Source organism: Pinus tabuliformis, chromosome 2_1 (assembly GCF_031772625.1).
Source record: "Pinus tabuliformis cultivar Carrire ecotype Pingquan chromosome 2_1, CPIR1, whole genome shotgun sequence".
Lineage (NCBI taxonomy): Eukaryota > Viridiplantae > Streptophyta > Pinopsida > Pinales > Pinaceae > Pinus > Pinus tabuliformis.
Genome location: NC_142299.1, coordinates 674,567,493 through 674,589,440, shown reverse-complemented (window position 1 = coordinate 674,589,440; position 21,948 = coordinate 674,567,493). Strand labels below are relative to the sequence as shown.

Sequence of the window (21,948 nt, the reverse complement as noted above, 5' to 3'; positions counted from 1 at the left end):
AAATATTATATATATAGAAACCGACTTATTCTGCAAATTAAACAACACGGTGTACTACTGGTGTTTGATGTTTAATCAATACTCGTGTTGTAAACAGTGACCCTAAGGAAAAAGGCGTATTGATATGACCGAAACCCATACATAAAAATATATCAAATTAGCGATACTATAGCGTAATGGAGCTACATTCCAAACAAGACGTGCTAACATCTCAAGCAGAACGATCTTGATAGGCATATGCTGTCACCAGAGTAGCAGTGAAGGCACTGGAATGAATTGACAGATATGGAATGGGGCCTATTTCCACCTCTGGGACCGGGTAGCCTGTAATGTAACTTCATTGAAACTGTCATTGCTGGAGGTATGAACATCTCTTGTATTTGTTAGATGGAAAAGGTATTTGATTGAATACACAAGCTGAAAATAATCGGAAATCAGATGAAATTCTCGAAGGCTCTTAGATTCCTATTTGAGGATAAAGTTGAGCTGGGCATCTAGCTGTATCCAAGGCCTTAAATGCGAGCTCGGTTGTCTTCCTTTGCCACACTCTGAGACGAGAAAAAAACACCAAGGGAGGTAAGTGAAGTTGCTGTGAAGAAATCTGTGTCTGAACTTGTATAGATGGCAAAAGAAAGTGGAACTGATATAGAGCCTCCTGCCAAGGACTACAAAGACCCCCCACCAGCTCCTTTTGTTGATGTTAGGGAGTTCACCCTGTGGTCCTTCTACCGTGCTGTGATAGCAGAGTTCATTGCCACGCTGCTCTTCCTCTACATCACTATTGCCACTGTAATTGGCCATTCAAGGACCAAGGCTAATTGTGGCAGTGTGGGTGTTCTTGGTATTGCTTGGTCCTTTGGAGGAATGATTTTCATTCTGGTTTACTGCACTGCTGGTATTTCAGGTCAGTCATTTCTCACAACAAAACACTTTTAATGTTCAGTTGGGTGCTGGGTCTTGAATTTTATCTGTGACATATGGTTAATTCCCATTTCACAGAGATTGCAGCGCATATGTATATTTTGTAACATTATGGTAGCTTCATGTCATTCTGGATTCTGGGTTTTGTAAGATCTTGTAATTGCGTGACTATATATTGTGTGTTATGTGAATGGGTATGGATGTACAGGCAATTCTCTTTGACCATACTGTACTTACAAGTTAGAAAATGTTGTTTTTCCAATATGTGAACTGCTGCTAAATTGCTAACTGAACTCTTTGTGAAACATGTAAAATCTACAATTGTTATATCTTAATTCGCCTACTAATTCAACCTGGTCATAATCCATATTTGGACTGGATGCCAAATGATGAAAAGAGGAACCGGGGGCTTCTTTGGTGGTTTTGATCATATATGGCTATATTTCTAATGAGTGTTTCTTGATTGATGTCTGCAGGTGGTCACATAAACCCTGCAGTAACATTTGGGCTCTTTTTAGCTAGGAGGGTATCCTTGCCAAGGGCTGTTTTCTACATGATAGCTCAGTGTTTGGGTGCCATTTGTGGAGTAGGACTGGTGAAAGCATTCCAGAAATCTTACTATGACAGGTATGGGGGTGGAGCTAATGTTGTCGCTCATGGTTACACTAAAGGAGTGGGGTTGGCAGCAGAAATCATCGGTACCTTTATACTGGTCTACACTGTTTTCTCAGCGACGGATCCCAAACGCAGTGCTCGAGACTCCCATGTTCCTGTAAGTAGTAGGTCATTTTGTAAAGTCTCTGTGTAATCCAAGAGAAGAAATTAGTATATTTTCTTTGACAACAAGATAAGGGTAGGTATGGCCTTTTCATTTTTCAGATACATGTCTTCTTTCTACGATTAGGTGCAGTGGTCAAGCCCTTTAAATTTTCAGAAGTTGTACGTCAAGGTTGAATTTAATAGGAGTGTACTTAAACATGGGTTCCTGCTCAAAAAGTAAAATAGATCCATTCCAGTGGCCTCTGTAATGTTTTTATTTTGAATAGGCTTAGCTCAGATTCGGATGTAAATTCCATGGTTGTTCTACACCTAAGTTCTTACTGTCAGTAAGGAGGTCCACGCCTACCGTTTACCAATTTTGGAATATCACAGTCCACCTGCATACGATTTTGGCAGTGGTGGTTTTGGGCACTATTTCAACCTCCTCTATATGGGTGTGCCAACCAAAAAAAAATATCTTGGGAAGGCCATCTTGTCAATTAGGCAGTTCAAAACAAATAGTTGAAATATTTATAATAACCATTCCAGTGGCCTCTATAATGTTTTTATTTTGAGCAGGATTAGCTCAAATTCAGGTGTAAATTCCATGGTTGTTCTACACCTAAGTTCTCACTGTCACATATGAGGTCCACACCTACCTTTTACCAATTTTGGAATATCACAGTCCATCTACATATGATTTTGGTAGTGGTGGTTTTGGACATCCATTTCAACCTCCTCTATATAGGTGCGCACTTGGGAAGGCCATCTTGCCAATTGGGCAGTTCAAAGCAAATAGTTGAAATATTTTTCATAACCATTATGAGTGACTTGCATGGACAAATTATCCCAATAGCCCTGCTATGAAATTTGACTCATTATAGGAGGGATTCAAGAAGATTTACCTTAAAAGAACAGTCTGAGTTCTACAAACTCAAAGATTGAACTGGGCCTATAAATTTGTCAGATTTGACAAAATTAGTCATAATTCTAGAGTTCCTCGGCAACTCTCACAGGATTTTGATTCCACAGATGAGATATTATTTTACGATAGCCTATCTTGTTGGTGTTGTGCCTGCCCATCTTAGCTCTGGACAATCTCTTTCATTTTCCTAGAGCATATCCACCTAGAAAACTTCTGCCACATACACTGCCTGCAGTAAAGCCTACCTTACTAATGTCTGGCTATGAATTCCATATTGATTATTGCAAAGACCTCAACACTTACTCAATACTCAAGTTAGGATGACATTCTGGTACATGTCACAGATGTTTTAGCAACTTAGCACCCTTCCTTGAGTCTCCTCAGTTTGATACTAACATTGGCTCAATTCATTGAATGTTCTTTTTAGTTGTAGATGTATACTGATGAACTTGATAGTATTCACTCCTTAGCTGTGAGGATGGAGTAATTGGCCCCTGAACTATATCTTCCATCACTCATGCATAATAGCTTTGAAACGTGCAACCAACTCTGACATATGCCCTAACGCAAGAGAAATTGCCCATGGGTCTTGGGTTTTTTAATATATAACAGGGAAACATGGAATAATTTTCCAAGTTGAGAAATAACTTGCAAAAGCACACCGAGAATCAATGTCAAATTTTCTAGGAGTGGTCTTTATGCTGCACATTAAGAAGACCTTGGTTTTGACGAAGTTAAAAGATTTTTTGTATGCTCCAGTTGGAAAGAACTGTTAAAAACTTCTCTTACCCTGAATCTATATCCACAGGTATTGGCACCTTTGCCTATTGGGTTTGCTGTGTTCATAGTGCACCTGGGTACCATCCCTATAACAGGCACTGGTATCAACCCTGCAAGGAGTTTTGGTGCAGCTGTTATCTATGGTCATCAAAAGGCCTGGGATGATCAGGTATGCATATGATTTCATTATCGATTCTTCCTTCAATTGCTTGCTGTATTCAATGACACACATCTCATCTCTTTGTTATGTTCTATACTCGTGAATGTTTGTAACTGCAGTGGATCTTTTGGGTTGGCCCTTTCATTGGTGCTGCGTGTGCAGCAGCCTACCACCAGTATATCCTGCGAGCAGGGGCGATTAAGGCCTTGGGCTCTTTCCGCAGTGTTCCAAGTATATAGTTGAAGTACATCGTGCTTGTATTGATTGTGAAGATGGTTCATCTATTATTAAAGGAACAGATAGACTGCATGCAAAATTATATTGGTGTAAATTTAGAGTATTGCTTAAATATGTATAAATGTAAGGCATTGAAATTTGCACTTCCATTCATGCAGTGTTTGCAAATTCCTGATGTTGTATTTCTTCATTTTGAGTTTCAAACATTGTGACGAGGGAAGTCTAGATTAGCAAACTTCTGCAACTAGTCTTCTTAGAAAAATGAGAGTTTCAAATATCAATGGAAGTATGCTTATATTTAATGTATGCCAGAGGCTTGGAAGCTGTTTTCATGATTGAGTAATTCACAGATGGAGATAATATTTTATTCTAAAGGAGTGACTGTTCTATCTTCTTAACATCTGTTGGTTGCTTGTAAGTTTTGTATCTCCCATGGATTCTATTGTCATTTAACATCTGTTGGTTGCTTGTAAGTTTTGTATCTCCCATGGATTCTATTGTCATTTTACTTTTGGGTTGGTGTCAGTTATCGTTGTATCCTGTCAATCTTTCGGTTGGTTGTGTGGAGGTCTCTATACTATAAAGCAACTTTCATGATTTCTTTTAAGTATCCATATTTTCAATTCATATTTGTCTTTTTGGTTTTAAGGTTTCATATTTTCTTTGTGTTGGTGTCAGTTATCGTTGTATCCTGTCAATCTTTTCGGTTGGTTGTGTGGAGGTATCTATACTATAAAGCAACTTTATGACTTCTTTTAATTATCTCTATTTTCAAACCATATTTTAAAGCAACTTTCATGGCTTCTTTTAATTATCTATATTTTCAAATTAGATTAGTCTTTTTAAATATCTATATTTTCGAATTATCCATATTTTCAAATTAGAATTGTCTTTTTAATTATCCATATTTTCAAATTAGATTGGTCTGAGTTGCCTTTTTAACTATCCATATTTTCAAATTAGATTTGTCTTTTTTATTATTCATATTTTCATATTTTCAAATTAGATTTGTGTTTTTGGTTTTAAAGTTTCATATTTTCAAATTGGATTTGTTTTTTGTTTTTTGGTTTCAAGTTTGTTTTTTTTTTGGCGTTGGTTGTGTGGAAGTCTATATAGTATAAAACAACCTTGAAGTCTATATAGTATAAAACAACCTTCCTGGGTCCTTTGACAATTGACAACTCCCAAAAACTTTTTTTAATGACCCATATTTTCAAATTGCAACTCCCAAAAACTTTTTTTAATGACCCATATTTTCAAATTGCAACTCCCAAAAACTTTTTTTAAACTCCAAATAATCCAATGACAATGGAGTTGTCAATTCCCCACACTTTTTTTAATGACCCATATTTCAAACTGCATCAATATCAACTACAATGAACAATGCTCCACATGACAACTCCCCACACTTTTTTTAATGATCCATATTTTCAAACTGCATCAATGTAATTGACAATTGACAACTCCAAATAATGTAGTTGATCATTGACAACTCCAAATAATGCAATGACAATGTAGTTGACATTTGACAACTCCAAATAATGTAGTTCACCATTGACAACTCCAAACAATGCAATGACAATGGAGATGACAATTGACAACTCCAAATAATGCAATGACAATAGAGTTGACAATTGACAACTCCACACAATTGACCACTCCCCACACTTCTTTTAATGACCCATATTTTATGCTTTAAAATTATGAACCATAATGCTTTCAAATTACATGAATGTAGATGAGGATTGACAACTCCAAATAATGCTTTCAAATTATAAATCATAATACATTAAAATTATGAATCATAATACTTTCCAATTGGAAGCCCAAAATGTGTTTAGAATTTATTTTAATTATTAATTATGAGCCCAAAATATGTTGGAAGTTATCTTAATTATAAGTCCAAAATGTGTTGGAGTTTATTTTATTTATCAACGTAGAAGTGTAAACTTTCAAAACGCTCATATGCATTTGCAAAGCCTTTAATTAGTGGATTATTTAACTCATATGCATTTGCAAAGACTTTAATTATTAGATTTCTTATTATTGTGTGTTTTGGGTTTATTCTTACAATTAATTAAACTTAAGTGGTGCAAATGAATCACCCTATTGCAAATTAGGAAAGCCTTTTAATAATTAAACTTAAGTGGTGCAAATGAATCACCCTATTGCAAATTTAGTTATTAGATTATTTACTATGGTAATAATTATTTACTATGGTGAGTTTTGTGTTTATTTTTATAATTATTGTGAAAGCCTTTTAATTATTAGATTATTTACTATGGTGAGTTTTGTGTTTATTTTTATAATTATTATGAGTTTTGTGTTTATTTTTATAATTATTGTGAGTTGTGTGTTTATTTTTATAATTAATTTAATTTAAGTGATGTAAATTTAGTGCAAATTATGATTTTGGACATTTTGATTGATTCGTTTCAGTTTTATTAAAAAAAAATTAAAGTTAAGTTCAATCTGAGATAGTTTAAAGAACCATTATTTTTGATTTGGTAAAATTATTTTAAAGGTTTAAATTAGTTGTAAAATAACAAGTCTAAGTTTATTTTAATTTTAAATGTACAAGTCACTTAAATTTTTTTTCACTTTAAAATAATTTTGTATCTTAAGAGACTTGGTTCTTCTGTGCACTTAATAGATATATAGTTAAAATGAATCTAAACTATTTTAACTATTAATTATAATTATATTATTCATTTTATGTTTTTTATTTTATTTTTATGTAATTCGACTCAGTGAAATTGTTAAACAGGGTATTACATTACAACATCTCTACATTGGGGACCTCTTCTCAATGCAATTAACTTAGGACTAGCCTTGATTCCTCTCTGTGCTTAGTAGATATATAGTTAAGATGGATCTAAACTGGTTTAATTATTAGTTATCATTATAATTATTAATTTTATGTTTTTTATTTTATTTTATTTTAATGTAATTCTACTTGTCAAAACATCTCTATCATATTAGGTTGGGGAGCTCTTCTCAATGCAATTAACTTAGGACTAGCCTAGATCCATCTCAACTTGGGAACTACCAAGCACCAAGAGGGATAAAATTTCTTTTCACTCTAAAAGAGGTTTGCATCTCAGAAAATTTGATCCCTCTTGGCACTTGGTAGATGGATCTGTGCTGGTTTTATTTCCTCCTTTAAATGAGCGATATTCCACATGAATACCATGGGTTTTCATAAACCCATGGGTCAAAAATCATTGATAACTTTGACTAAGTCAAGTTTATCTTATTATTTTAGTTTAAAGTAGGGTTATTTTTATTTTTATTTTGTTTTGATCAAGTAAAAATGTTTAATGTAAGTTATTTTTATTTTTGTTTTTGTTTTTATTTTATTTTGACCAAGTAAAAATGTTTATAAGACATTACATTACATTAATAGCTAGAGAATGCCTCTCATGCAATAACTTGAAAAACTATTATTAATTTTTCATACAACTATTTGAAAAAAATAAAATTAATAAAAATAAATTGCTTAACAAATAAGTTATAAGAAATAAAAGTTTCATGAATCTAACTAATCACACAATAAATTGGAGAAAGTAAAATAATAAAAATAAGAATCATCAATTTTTCCTTAATAGAAGTACTCTAAAGGTATGAATTAGCGGATAATTTTTAAAGCAATTTAACTAAGAGTAACTTGAATAATTACCACCCAAAGAGAAACGTTTAAAAATTTGAAATTAATTAAAATAATTTGCATAACAAATAAATGGTAAAAATGAATTTACCTAATCATATAATAAAAAATAAATTAGAGAAAGTAAAATAATATAAATGAATTTCACACCTTATTAAATTAGAGAGTAAAATAATATAAATGAATCTCACAATATGAGGTAAAACTTAAGCCATAAGTTGTTGAATAAAAACTGAAGAAAACAGAGAAAATATGTTATGCTATTTCATTCTAAAGCTTGAATCACAAAAGAGATAACAAAAATGCACATCAGTTTATTAATATTAAAAGCTAGTAAGGTAAGAAACACCTTACAATGATCATTTTATGGAAGGAATCCATTTTTGTTCACCCACCTCTTAAAATTGGGCAACATCTAGATGAGATAAGTTCCAAATACAATATCCTTTTCCACATCCCATGTAACAGGGCTAGCCCTTAGATGCATTTTAAGGGGTGAAGCCTCGAAATATTTTTCTTCTTTCTATCATTTCTAAGATTTGATTCAAAATATTCATCATAAATTTACTCACATTGGCATATTTGATTCATGTCTCACTCATGAATTTCACTTTATTTCATGATATGATGTTAAGTCTCTTCTCACATCTCTAACAATTAATGATTTCTTCATGACAAGAAATCATGCCAACACAATCACCACAATGAATTCATTATCTTGACCCAAAGGGATTATTCTCCTTCCTATTACATAGGAAGACATATCTTCCCCAGTGATAAGGCCCATCTCCATGAGCCAAAAAGGATGATTGCTCAAAAGAAGAGTGTTTTTTATTATATACGAAGAGGGAGTTATCACTCCAAAGGTCACTTCTTCTATGATAAAGGGAATTCAGGCTCCTTTCTAGATCATACCAAAAGTCACATTCCTTATATACAAGGAAATCAACCTCCCTTATATTACTAGAAATTAACATTCTCGTGAGACACAAAGGACGAGGTTCCCCTTTTCGCTAGCAAGGGTAATCCTCCTATGATTTACCACTGTCAAAAGAGGCTTGCTTAATGGGACAAGGTGTTGATCCAAATAATAGCCATGTATTGCACCAGAGGTAATGTACCCTGTTAAGCAACTTGTTTGCAAATTACAAAGATATTGTATCCAAGGACCAACTATGATTGTAATTTCAATTATGGAAATACAAGTTACAAATACATTTGGGCCTAAAATAATCTATCATAGGTACTCTGCTTAAGATCAATTAGGATTATGCAACAATGAAGGAACGCCTTCAAATGTAAATAATCTAATGGAAATAAATCAATCAACAAAAACATTAATCTATTGCAAAAGGAAATAAAGTATAAATATACTTCAGAAGCTCAAGCGACATTAAGTTTAATCTTGTAAATAAAATTTACTATAGTTTCAATGGTTGAAATGTAGGTGATAGGGTTTCATCCAACTCTATATATTAGATAACATTGTAACAATAATTTGTTAACTATTTCAATCATTGATTAGAAGAGATTACCTAAGTAATTATAAATCATATTATCAACACAAAACATTGCATTTGATTTAGATCTAAACTGAAAAATATGAAAATTCATGAAAAGGAAAACTTAGAGAAATATAACATGGATTAAACAAGGGGGGGCCTTTATGTTTTGTGCAATTCTAAGAATATCTACAGTGTTAAGGAAATGCTACTGGCATGAAATGGATTTAATAACTAGGTCTTAAATAGATCATGAATAGATAGATTGTCACTCTTGTTCTATCCTCTCCACCCTATTCATATCCTTTGTCCAATATAAATAATTTTTTACACACTTAAAATGTAATAAACTCATAGAATGATGTGGTGTACAACTAGTATACAAATGTGTTACTATTTTTAAAAATTTGAAACTAAAAATGGTTGATTTGGTGCTTGTGACTTGATTCCTAAAGATCAAATCATGATCCCAACAATCTTTGATTTAGATATAAGTCTTTCAGATTAGTCACATTGTTAGGATTTGGTCGACGTTTCGAACCAACTAATGTGGTTCATCCTGAGGACAATGTGAGAAATCAATCGATTTGTAGGTATAAATAGCATGGATGCATCATTGCCCAGAGTTAGCCATTAAAAATTAGCCATTGGTAAATTAGTTAAAAAAATTATTTAAGAATTGGTGGTAGGGAAATATCTGTTAAAATATTATATAATTAGTTAAAAACTAGTTGTTATGAAATAATTAGATATAAAATATTATCTTTCAAAATTATCCATTTATATAAAATAACTATTTAATAATATCACTTTATATAGTATTATTTGTTAGGGGTTGACTTATTCCCATTAAATCAAAAATATATTTAGTTGAAAACTAATTGTTGGGAATAATTCAATTTAAAATATTTTATTTCAATATATTTTAATAATTATTTATTAATATTATTATTATCAATTTTATAGGATCATTGTTTGTTAGAGGATGGCTTATTTCCCTTAATTAGAAATATAGCAATTTTAAATTATATAGAACTAGAATTATAGGTTAAGAATTGTTACTAGAAAAATATTAATAATCTATAAAATAAAAAAAAAAAGGAGGTTCCATCATGTTATATTTTTAGTTATATTAACAAATTTAGTAATATTTCAACAAATAAATTTAGAAAGAGAAAGGTCAAGAGGGGAAATAAAATAAGAACTAAAACCTAAGGGGTCTCAAAAAAGCATAATTTAAAAAGGGGGTTGCTAAAGAGAAAAGAATAATTTAAAGAGAGGCTGCTAAAAATATATACTTATTATGTTAAACACATGAAATTAAAGAATATTAAAAAGGAAATTAGGGGATGAATGATGAAACCAGAAGAAAATAAAGGTAAATCAGAAAGAATAAAAAAGAGAAAGGGGAAGAAAGGGAGGCAAAATCATGAAGAGAGAGCCAAAATCCAACTCTTACTCAATTTCTAACCATCATCCCTATTAAGATTTCTCACATGCCTCTCAATCTTGATCGCTTCCCTAAGTTTCCTATGGTGGAAGTGATCAACCCTCACAATGACTGTGGATTCTTCAATGAAGACGTGGTGTTTTGATTTCTTTGTATGCTCTTCTAGGGATGATGCGCAGGAGTGATTGTGTCTAATGTCTACAACATGCTCATTGATCCTCTGCTTAATAGACCTGCCTATTTCCCCAATATAGGGGATACCACAGGAGTAGGGAACAAGGTAGACCCCCTTCGTGTCCTTAGGGTCAATAGGGTCTTTAATAGATCTAAGAGAATTTTTAATGGTGTTGAGAGGTTTGAACAAAGAAGAGACATTAATCTTCCTAAGGATATGGGAAATCCTATCTTTGGTTCCTTGGATATACGAAAGATGAACATTAGGAATAGGATCAGCACAATCAGGTTTAACTCTCGGCGCTTTGCAGGCTTTGTGAAAGGCCTTGAGTCTTTGAAATCTGTTATACCCATTATTTTTAAAAACTTCAAGAAGATGAGATTTCTCCTGCTCAAGGTGGTTGTCATCGAAGATTCTTAGAGCACAGGTAGAAAGAGTGTTGAGAACCTGTTGAAGCCCCGAAAATCAGGTCTACAACAAGGGGGATACCCACCCGGTCCGGACCTTGGTTAGCAGCTCCTTTTCCATTTGGTATACTGGGTCCGACTGGGGATATGGGACCAGTTTCTCAATTTAGGTGTGTGTGTGTGAAAGATTGATATTTCTGGTCTAATAGTTCCTACTTAACATGCTCTAATTCTAACTTCAATCTAATGACATGAAATTGTATTCTAATAAACATAAATATCTAAGTTTACACTAACCCGGGGTGTAATCTTTCTGTTATGCGATCTAAAATGATTTCAAATAACAACTGGTAATAAAGATCATTCAACTGTTATGAGAAAAGAATTCAATAAAGATGAACCACTCCGTATAAAAAGTTAGACGAAGCAGTTGTGAAAAACATATCACATAATAAGCTATTCATACATTAAGCATAAATAAATAGCTATCACCGTACAAAAGTGCCAAATGATAACTCAGACATTCATACATCAATATATAAATAACTGAACATGAAAATCACTTTAACACAAGGGAAAAAATAGTTAAGAGATAGAAATACCATTTATAACTAGTCCTACTCATGAGCTTCAAGCGATAATGATTTATCTCTTCTTGATCTAACTTCCACTAAGAGTACAAAAGTGCAACATCAATAGCATATATCAAATGCAAATATCAATAAATCCTATTCCATTCATTCATTAAAACCTCCTCAGAGGGTACATAAGTGCATGTTATGGGGATAAGTTTTTGATAAATTTCAGGACCCTTCTCTAAATGCATGAGAAGGGTTTAAATACTACTAACTAAATCTAAAAATAACTTATTACAAAAATGTAGGATGCGGTTTAAATGACCGTCCTCATTTCAGGAAAATAAAACAAAATTAAAACTAAAGTTAAATCTAAAATTAAAACTACTTATGTATCTGGTCCTTGAAATCACACGCATGCAGCATTTGTTTGAGAAGAGTCGGCTAGACGACTTTTGATTTTAGCTGAGCTGAGAAAACATAATCGACAAGAGCTGGCGCCATCTTTTCAACCAAATTGATGATACACTTAAGAGTCATCCATTGGCTATGTGGCTTTACCAAGTATGCCCAGTAATAATCCCAGTTCAACTTGGTTAACCCTTGGATTGCTTGTGCCTTTTCTTGAGCTTTCTGCCTCCAATCTATTTGTAATTGTTGTGCGTTAATAAATACCCTGGAGTGGTCTCTGCGATCAAATTTGCCCTGTGCAAATTTTCACTTACACAATCAATAATAATGCTTGCTGTCGTGGCTGCTCCTTTTGCTGCTTTCTCTGCCTCCCTGATTTGCTTGTCCCATTTGTTAAAGAGCATTTCTTTGTGGTTTTCATTGATCCTTGGTGCACCTACTCTTTTTCCCTCGTTTGATTCTTGCCAAACCAAATATTCAGTCACCTATTTATTAATTAAATCATAATGACTTCGTAAATCTACAACTTGAGTAGTGGTTTTATCACTTATTTCACAATAATAGTTCCACTGTGATATTTTTTGGCCCAACGCTTCCTGCTGCTGTAGTAATTGTTCATTCAAGGAAATGGATTCTGTGATAAATTCTGTAAGTTTTGGATTGTCCTTGTGCATCTCCTGTAAATCCTGTAACTGATTTCGTTTCTCATCCAAACTTTTCTAGTAGCTTATCTACATTTGCTGGAAGTCCTGCTGTAACCTTTCAAGCTGTTTATGTGCTTCATTGTTGGCGTTGGCTTGTTGCAACTGTTGTTGCAAAACTTGTATCTGGTCTTCCTTTTCTTTTAGCAATTTCCGTACCTTAGATGCTCTATCAATAGTCATAGAGGCATATACTCCTGCGATCTGAGATAGTTTGGTGAGATTTTCAGTGGGATTGTTACTTGGATCTTGCCACAAGACGTCTAATTGTTCTGCGTCATGAGAGAGCACGCTTTCCAATTTCCTTTTCTTCCTCTGTCTTCTCACTACTTCATTGTGTTGTGGGCTATAGAATATATCAAGAGGAGGAATTTCTTCTATTTTGAGCATAAGCTCAGAGGATGGGGCAATAGGAATGTGCTCCATATCTGAGACATTGCTAACTATTCTTGTGACTACTTCTTTTGTTGCCTGTGCATTGCTCACAGGTGTCTTTATGGTTTGTCCTTCAAGATTGATCAAGTCATTGAAGGTTTCCCATTCTTTATCTAGTTCGGTTGTGACTGATGGCTGTTGAATGACGAGAGGGGGAGGATCTCTTTGCGGGGAGGCAAAAACCTGTTGCTGTAGAAGTTCCGTTGACTGGGCAGTATCCTTTATTGACCCTTCGCTCTTATCCTGTGCACTTTCGGATCTTTTAGAATGTTCAGATGTTTCTTTTCCAGACTTGGATTTAGATCCGTTTGTGTCTAAACTTCCGCTAAGACTAACACTTGGAGTTGGTTCCCTTACGGGTTCTAGGCGTAGTTTCTCCAAAGGAATACTGGCTAACCTTCTTTCCCTGTATATTTTGAACTGTTGAAATTCTTCTGGAGAGAATTGCATTTGGGTTGCATGCAGAATTTCTTCAAGTGTGCTTTTCTGTTGGAATATATCATCGAATAAATCATCTTCTCCAGAAAACACTTTTATTTTGACTACAGTAGTGAAATTCATAGCAACATCATGAGGGTCGAACGGTCTTCCTAAAAATTTGAATAACTGCCTACATTGAACAGCGAAAAGGCCCCACAGGCTACAGGAAACTGTGACCATATAGCCTTCTTTTTGTCTTTCAAATCTTTAGTCAAACCACCTTCTCCACAGGTTTGATAAGCAATCTCTCGAGCCAAGAGTTTATCAGGGACATATAGAGGTAGGACATGAGGGGAAGCAAAACTTCCAAATACCATGACATAAGTAAACAATTGTTCCCCGAACCATCTTGCGATGGGGAGGATATATACCTCTGCTTCAGGAGAGCATCTCGGAGCATCTTTATCATACAACATTCTGTACAAGGGCAGCATGATTCCATGACAAATCTGGTAGAAGTATGGAGCGAACTTAGAGTCCCACAATTATTTATGATAGACATGGATGGGTAAGGGGTCTTGAGTTGTCCACTTCCAACCCATAACAGGAAACTTAGAAACATAACATATCGCATCCATTACATATGCAGATAGGTAAAAAGGGGGATAAATTCTCTGAGCAACAGTTCTTTTGGACCGGTAATTTACAATGGTCGTGACTAGGTTATCAGACAATATTTTAGCCCAATCTACAATAGTGGCATTCGTGGCGGCATCCAATAACGGTAGCCATTTAGATGAAAATTTGTTGATATCTGGCATTCCAAACAATCTACAGAGCATGGCAGCAGCAAAGCAATATGGGGAGGTGAGAGAACCAATACTGTACATACTGTGTTTATCTTTCTTTAGTGGTTCGTCCCTCCTCGACCAGTCTTTGGTGGTTTCTGCCAGGTCTTGATTTTCTTTCGCAAATTTCTCCATAAACTGCTTGTTATAAGTTGCCTGTGGCTCCGGTAAATGATACATGAGCTTTAAATCCTGTGCAGCGAATGAGCCGATAAGTCCTTGACCTTGAGTTTTAAACTGTTTATTTCTGATATCAACACTGTCTAGTATCCACTTAACCATGTCCGTGTATGGGAGAATTTTGGGCCTTGCTACTATCCGGTGCAAGAATGAGCAAGCTAGCTCTGTGATGGATGCCTCAGAAGAACTATGTGAGCTCGTAGTAGCAGTAACTTCCATTATTCTGGGATTCTCCTCTTCAATTAGATTATACATGCCTTCCCACGTAGCAATTCCTGTGTCTCTGTTACAGGCTGTGTCTGTATACAAGGGCGCCATTTCTTTCTCTTCAGAGCTCGGAGCTTTGCCTTTCTTTCCCATGATATCCTGCGTACTACTTTGTATCATTCTCTGTCCTTCGTCCCTGTAGTTTACAAGTGAAGTGAGAATAATGATAAGGAAGGTGATGGGAAAGTTTTAAATGCCGAAGATGCATAAAATATACCACCTTACGTGCGATGATTTTTCGATAAGCACAAAACCATATTCCATTAATAACTGGCAACTAACTCATTTACTAGCATTAAAGCGCATAACCAGGTGTCAGCTTATGGAAAATACTTTTTTTTTGAACCACGCGCCCGAAAGATCTGCGATGAAGTGATTTTGCGATTTGCTTTCGCAACATCGCAGAATCATTAGCTCTTTATATCGTACTTATCGTATTTCCGCTCAATTGCAAAATCGCAATATCGCCATATCGCAATATCGTATTGCCGCTCTATCGAAAAACTGCAATATCACCACATCGCAATATCGCAATATCGCATGATTGTAATATATGAAAATCTTTGTTAACCCGTTTTCTGCAAAATGCGATTTGCGATCGGCGTCATCGCATATCGGCAATTTTAAGATGTTTCAAGGTAATTTGTATTTGCTGCATGCGATACGATATTATTGCGTATCACGATCTCGCAATGTTTAAAATTCAGCTCGTAAGGTAGTATCCTATCATCTTTTTGCGATGCGATATTTACTAAGGAAAGATTTTGTCTTACCTTATAATAAAACTTAGATTTTTTAGATTTTGCAAGGGAGTTTCCTAAGCTTATGATGGTAATTTTATTCGAAAAGGAAATTTAAGCACTACTTGATTTTAAAAAATTTTAAACTAAGGTTCCCCAACTTATTTAGTATTAGGAATAACACTAAATAAGAAGGGGGGTTGTTGCTGGCCACAACAAAACCCCAAATTTCTAATTTGGGAAATGATGAGAACTAGCATGGAGATACTGTTCTGTTTGAGTTTTCTTTCGAAAAACTTAGTGACGAAGGAACCATCATCCATCCTAGAAAGGAGAATGTTAAGAAAGGCAAGATTCCCATTCACCTCAACTTCCATCATGAACTTGATGGAGTTTGATTGCGAATTAAGGTGGTTCAAAAACAAATCCATCTTCTCCTAACCATGAGGCCAAATGACACAAGTATCATCAACAAACCTCTTCCATTTTTTAGGGAGAAATTGAGCCGAGGCTAAGGCCTTGGTCTCAAAATATTCCATAAACAAGTTTGCGACGATAGGGGAAAGAGGGGAGCCCATCGCAACACCGCAAGTTTGCTCATAGAACTCACCTTGGAAACTGAAGAAAGTCAAGGTGAGGTAGAGGCCAACTAACTTGGCAATGTGATTTAATGGGAATAAGTCAACCCCTAACAAATAATACTATATAAAGTGATATTATTAAATAATTATTTTATATAAATCGATAATTTTGAAAGATAATATTTTATATCTAATTATTTCATAACAACTAGTTTTTAACTAATTATATAATATTTTAACAGATATTTCCCTACCACCAATTCTTAAATAATTTTTTTAACTAATTTACCAACGGCTAACTCTGGGCAATGATGCATCCATGCTATTTATACCTATAGATTGATTGATTTCTCACCTTGTCCCGAGGATGAACCACATTAATTGGTTCGAAACGTCGACCAAATCCTAACAATGTGATTAATCCGAAAGACTTATATCTACATTATGGATCACAAAAGTCTTGGATCTAATCTTTGACTTATGTATTTTCCTACATATTTGCCACATTGACTAAGCGTTGATCGAAGGATCTCAAACCTTCTAAAGGGATTCCAATGGGAATCGGTCCATGCCATCAACATCATGAGCATTACCCAGGTCATTGTTTTAGACTTGAATGGTTGTAGCTATCCAAACAAATGATGAATTACCAAAAGTGTAGATTTTTGTAATTATTGGTTTAAAAAAATGTAAGTTTAAAAAAAAATTAACTTGTCAAACTGAATAATAAATATAGAAACAACTTAGTACCTTATATACCTTTTTATGGTTCAATCATGAAGATTTGAAAAAAAATGGGTATGTTTCAGTTCAAATGAGGGAAAATCGGTCAAAATGGCTAGATTTATAGTTCAAATGGCAACAAAATGTTGGCCCAATATCTGTTACAGGGAAAAGTGTCTATTTAGAACTGCTCTATCCCACTAAGGTGTGACAGCTGCCTTAGAAACAAACATAGAAAAGCTACTTATGTTTTTCCTTTATGAATTATAGATAGAGAGGAATAGAAAGACCAACCTTTGTCTTGCGCTAATCCTTTGATTCGATCCCTCTCTTCTTTGATAGTCCCCAGCTACCTGCTCCCTTGCATGCCCAGATTCACAAAGTACCTGTAAGATCACAGAAGCATATCACTATACAAAGACATGGATCTATATTCATAAACAATCTAGGATCAGATGTAAATTGACCATACAAATGTAACAAGCATCAATGATACAAAAGCATGGAGGAAAACTCAAATAGCTTTTATTGATAAACAAGAAAAGATCCAGGAGGAGTTACAACCAGTTGTTCCGACCCAGCATCAACCTCCTAGCAAAGAAGCCCCTCTTCACCTCAAAAAAAGCTTAGATCACCCAACAATCTAATGTTTGTCTCTAGAAACCAACAGCAATTCTTTACAATATGCAAAATTCCAGCCCCTGGATCTCTGGGATGAGGGATCCATATATAGATTTTTGTAAGGGGGATGAGTCAGCTTGTGATTTGATTAGCGTCTTCTCTCTGATAGTTCTTGCTTCCACTTGGAGACTGAAGGCCTCTTACTCATCCTTGGTCGAATTCAGTGAGGCAAGTGTCACAGGAGAAGATTCTGGAAGCTTCCATTGCCTCTCCACCTCGTGGAATGACACTTCCATTTGTAATTTCTCGCCCATCGCACCCCACAGAAGGGACTTTTGAAATGGAACGCACCCTCACAGTGCATTTGGGTGAGATGCAACGCACCTAGCCAGTGGAGCAGCTGCAATGATCCTGTTTTGACCAATTTTGAGTAGCTTTTCATGGAGAACTTCTGGGAGAAACTGTAATCTATTGACCTTGTTCCTTTAGGGGTTAGAACAACACTTTTAGGGACTTAGGAGCCCTTAGTTTATGGACATTTCATGCTTGGGGTTGTAGGGCACAAAAATGTCTATAACAATATCCCCCACAACACATGATCATATTCGACACTTCAACAACATTAGAGAACGAAAAAATACTTCACTTCTATTTTGGCAAAGTTTGAGTCTACTATAATACACGACAATTGATATTCATCTTGAACGGAGGTGAGATTTTTTCTTTAGGAATATCTCTATACTTATTAATGCTCACATGCTAATGTTCCCTAACCCTCAAGCCAATAATCTCAATGTTTCCATGCTAGACATAAATTTCCCTTGACTCATCAAAATTTTCCGCACATATTGTATCAACTCTTTATATGGGCAATCCACTTGCATATACAAATCAAAATCCACCCAGTGCCTTCAATAAACAAGGATAACACTAAGATGTTATAAATACTCTATCTTTTTCCAAAGAACTAATACCACTCTGGATGTCATGTTGCAACATTATACACTTTGTTTCATATGGGATTTCAAAACCCTATATATATTTCTATTTATAGAATGCAATTATGTAAGTTATCACTACTAAATTAGAATGCTAATTTCTAAGGATTTATGAGGAGAAGAATGAACTAAGTCCTCTTAGACATCAAATGAGATCATGGTGGTTAAAAATATTGTAAGAAAGAATAGAGGATTGTTTTTCACACTGAAAATAAGAGCTTCACTACTTATCCATCATCATAATATCGTGTGCCATAAGTTAGGAACATTGCGAAAAATAATTGGTACAATCACGTTCATCATATTTTCCACAGCTAGTCACTCAAGAGGGTAGGGATAAGATATATACCTAAATGCATGCTCTTTTAAGAACATATTGGCCTCAATGGGTGATCTGGATTAGGTCATTATATTATTTTTCATCCATCTTGATGCTTTTAGAGTGGAAAGATTTGAGGAATTAGCTCACCGGACCATTTTTACCAGTGAGTCCCAATTTGGCGAATTGGGGTTTCAAACCTTCTGAAAGAAGTTTGAGGAATTCAATGAAGTTTTTTGGTGTCCAAAAACTCTCACTTATGCAAGAACATCGACATTCTTCTACACTCATATACCTTTCCAACAACGCAAAAAAAACCTCAAAGAGATTTTGTAACAATGTAAACTTTGAAATGGGAACTATAAACTCAAAAAAAGAACTCTGGCCAAAAAACCCCGAAAAAACATCAAAAATAGTGCTAAAAACGAAAAGTGTGTATACTGGAACAATGGTTTTTTTTTTAGGGTCAATTTTGAACATGTTTTAAAAATGGTAGTGAAAACGAAATTTTCGTGCAAAAACACCTTGAAAACAAAAAAGTGTTGATACTGGAACGATGATTTTTTTTTTATGGTTAATTTTCAACATTTTTAAAAAATGCTAGTAAAACCGAATTTTTATGTGCAAAAAAACAGTTGTTTACGAAGAAGAAAACATACTAATGTTTTTGGTAGAATAACATTTTTCTTTCCTAAGTATAAATTCAACATGTTTTCAACCATAACATTCTAGATACAAAAAAAATTGGAATTTTTTCAACCATGAAATTAAAAAACCATGACATTATGAACAAATTACATGACTAAATTAATCAAAATGTCATTATTTTTATTTTGAATAAAACATACATTATATCTCTAATTTAATGTTGCATTGTAGATATTTTAAACAATAAAAATTATCATAATTAAGACATCTAATCCAACAACATAAAAATGACTCATAACTTCTTATTTAACACTATATGGAAATCAAAATTTTTATTTCAAGATAAGATGCAAACATCAGTTATATAAACTATCTTAGACAATTATTCAAAATCACTCATATCTTCTTGCACACCATTAGAATTCACATCTTCAGATGAATGACTGGATGCTGACGAAGATGTTCTAGAATCCATATTCTTCTCTTTCATCAACTAGTGCCCCATCTAAGTCCACATGCCCACCATTTTAGGTTTCAAAATTCTTCTATATCTATGACTGGTTTCAGTAGACTCCCATCTCAACATTGTTCCTTCTGGTAACAACCTTTTCAGAATCTCTATCGTCTTGAAGCGAAGAGTTCCTATCTTTGTTAAATTGAAGTTATAAACAAGTATGTCAACATCCTCCAATTTTAAGATGTCTGTGCGGCGGCGATTTACATTTGTACCCTTTCTTTTTCTCTTTCCGCCATTTTTTTTGTCAACTACCATCTTTGGCTTATACACACCATTGAATGGGTGTGTATTTGTGGCATACCAATGTACTTCAGCACTTGTAACATCCTCATTTTCTGTAAAGACCATTATAACCTTAACAACCCAGAATGGATAGCCATTTGGATCTCCATCTACTAGCACTACGATCATGCAACCCTCCTTAATATCCTGTACTGAACACCTGTAAAGGTCTTTTGTGCACGAGATCTTCTGGAACCAATATACATCTCTCTTTCCTCTGCCTGTGAAGAATTAATAATACCTTTAAATTATTGCTGTTAAAAAATGTTTATTTCCTCATGTTCATTTGACACATTTTGTGGCCAAATAAATCGATTTTTCAAAGGTATATCTTCATTTGTTGTTGTTGAAATGATATCACTTTGATTATTGAAAAATGACTCCCACCAAACCGAATCAGCGATGTCAAAGTACTCATATGTATATCTAATACATTTTTTAATTTCTTCTAGGCAATCAGAATATTTTATATCTCTATTCTGTCTGTGTTCATTATGAACTTCACAAACTGATTGTAATAACAATATTTTTGATGCAAATATTGGATGATCTGGAATGAACTTCAAAAATTCCAAACCTGATGACGGTGCCCATTATGCAGTAGCTGAATACTTCTTGCCCCATATTAGTGTTTTCCCATCAATTTTTTTGATACGAAATTGATGTTGGAAGATAATGTCATTAATTTGTTCAATGCATTTCTCCTCACCATGCGATCCTAGAATAAACCTTCACATGTCAACAGTTTCTTCCGACACATCAAAAGTAGGCTCTGGCATGTATGATTTCTTAATACATTCAATTAATGATGGAAAGCTCCCAACTTCCTTCCTCCTCAATGTGACTAAAAAACAACTGAACATCTGATCAATATGGTCATGGGTGTGCCCAACAAGAAGGAAACTAAGCTTTACCTTCTAAAAAATTCTCAATTCAACAAGCATGTTTAGATATACAGAAAAAACCTGATTTTTGTTTTCACGGTAAGTTTTGTCCAATTGTAGATACAAAACTTCAGGAATATTACCAAACCAATGAGAAAGCACATCGTGAATTATGGTTATTGTCATATTTTCATCATTATGAATATTTGGAGCTGTGAAGTACACCCTTGGCAACATTTTCCCATTGAATACCATACAACCGACCAAGTGATACTGAATAAAATTTTCCTCCTGTAAATTTTTGAGTGTGCGAAAAAAAATTGGTAAAAGTGTTTTCTTCTGATCCATACCATTAATTATCAAACCCAAATATTTATTTGGATTATCATAACACTTCTTTCAATTCTTGTACAACTTTTTCCTTTCACTTGTTTGTTGTTCGCGATGCTCCCGAAGTTCTTTGACAATTGAATCTACACAACATAAAAGAAAACCATTAAGAAATATGTTTTCATAGTTGATGACTATACAATTTTAAAAGTTAAAGTTATGAATGCTTACCTCTTTTTGACCCTACACATTTGTCCCTTTTTGATTTAGGAGAAGCACATGTACTGCAAATCCCCATCCTTGTACTCTTAGGAATATGGACATTGTTGAATTCTTTCTTCAATACCTTCAAAAAATATTGATATGTAATAAACCGACCATGTCCCTCAGCACCTTCTGCATATTCTTTTTATAAGTTGTAGATTTCTCATCTTGAAAAATTATCTGGAATATGTATTGTCTCTCTATTTGGAATAAAATGTGGG

General features: G+C 34.2%; 1 protein-coding gene across 1 annotated transcript; it reads left to right on the top strand.

The window, feature by feature from the left end:
• Window positions 1–262: 262 nt before the first annotated feature.
• On the top strand, window positions 263–4,088 carry LOC149202395 (putative aquaporin PIP2-8). Its single transcript, XM_089403167.1, has 4 exons — window positions 263–904; window positions 1,398–1,693; window positions 3,414–3,554; window positions 3,665–4,088. The coding sequence occupies exons 1-4, from the start codon at window positions 622–624 to the stop codon at window positions 3,782–3,784; spliced, it is 840 nt and encodes a 279-aa protein (XP_089259293.1). The 5' UTR covers window positions 263–621; the 3' UTR covers window positions 3,785–4,088.
• Window positions 4,089–21,948: the final 17,860 nt, after the last annotated feature.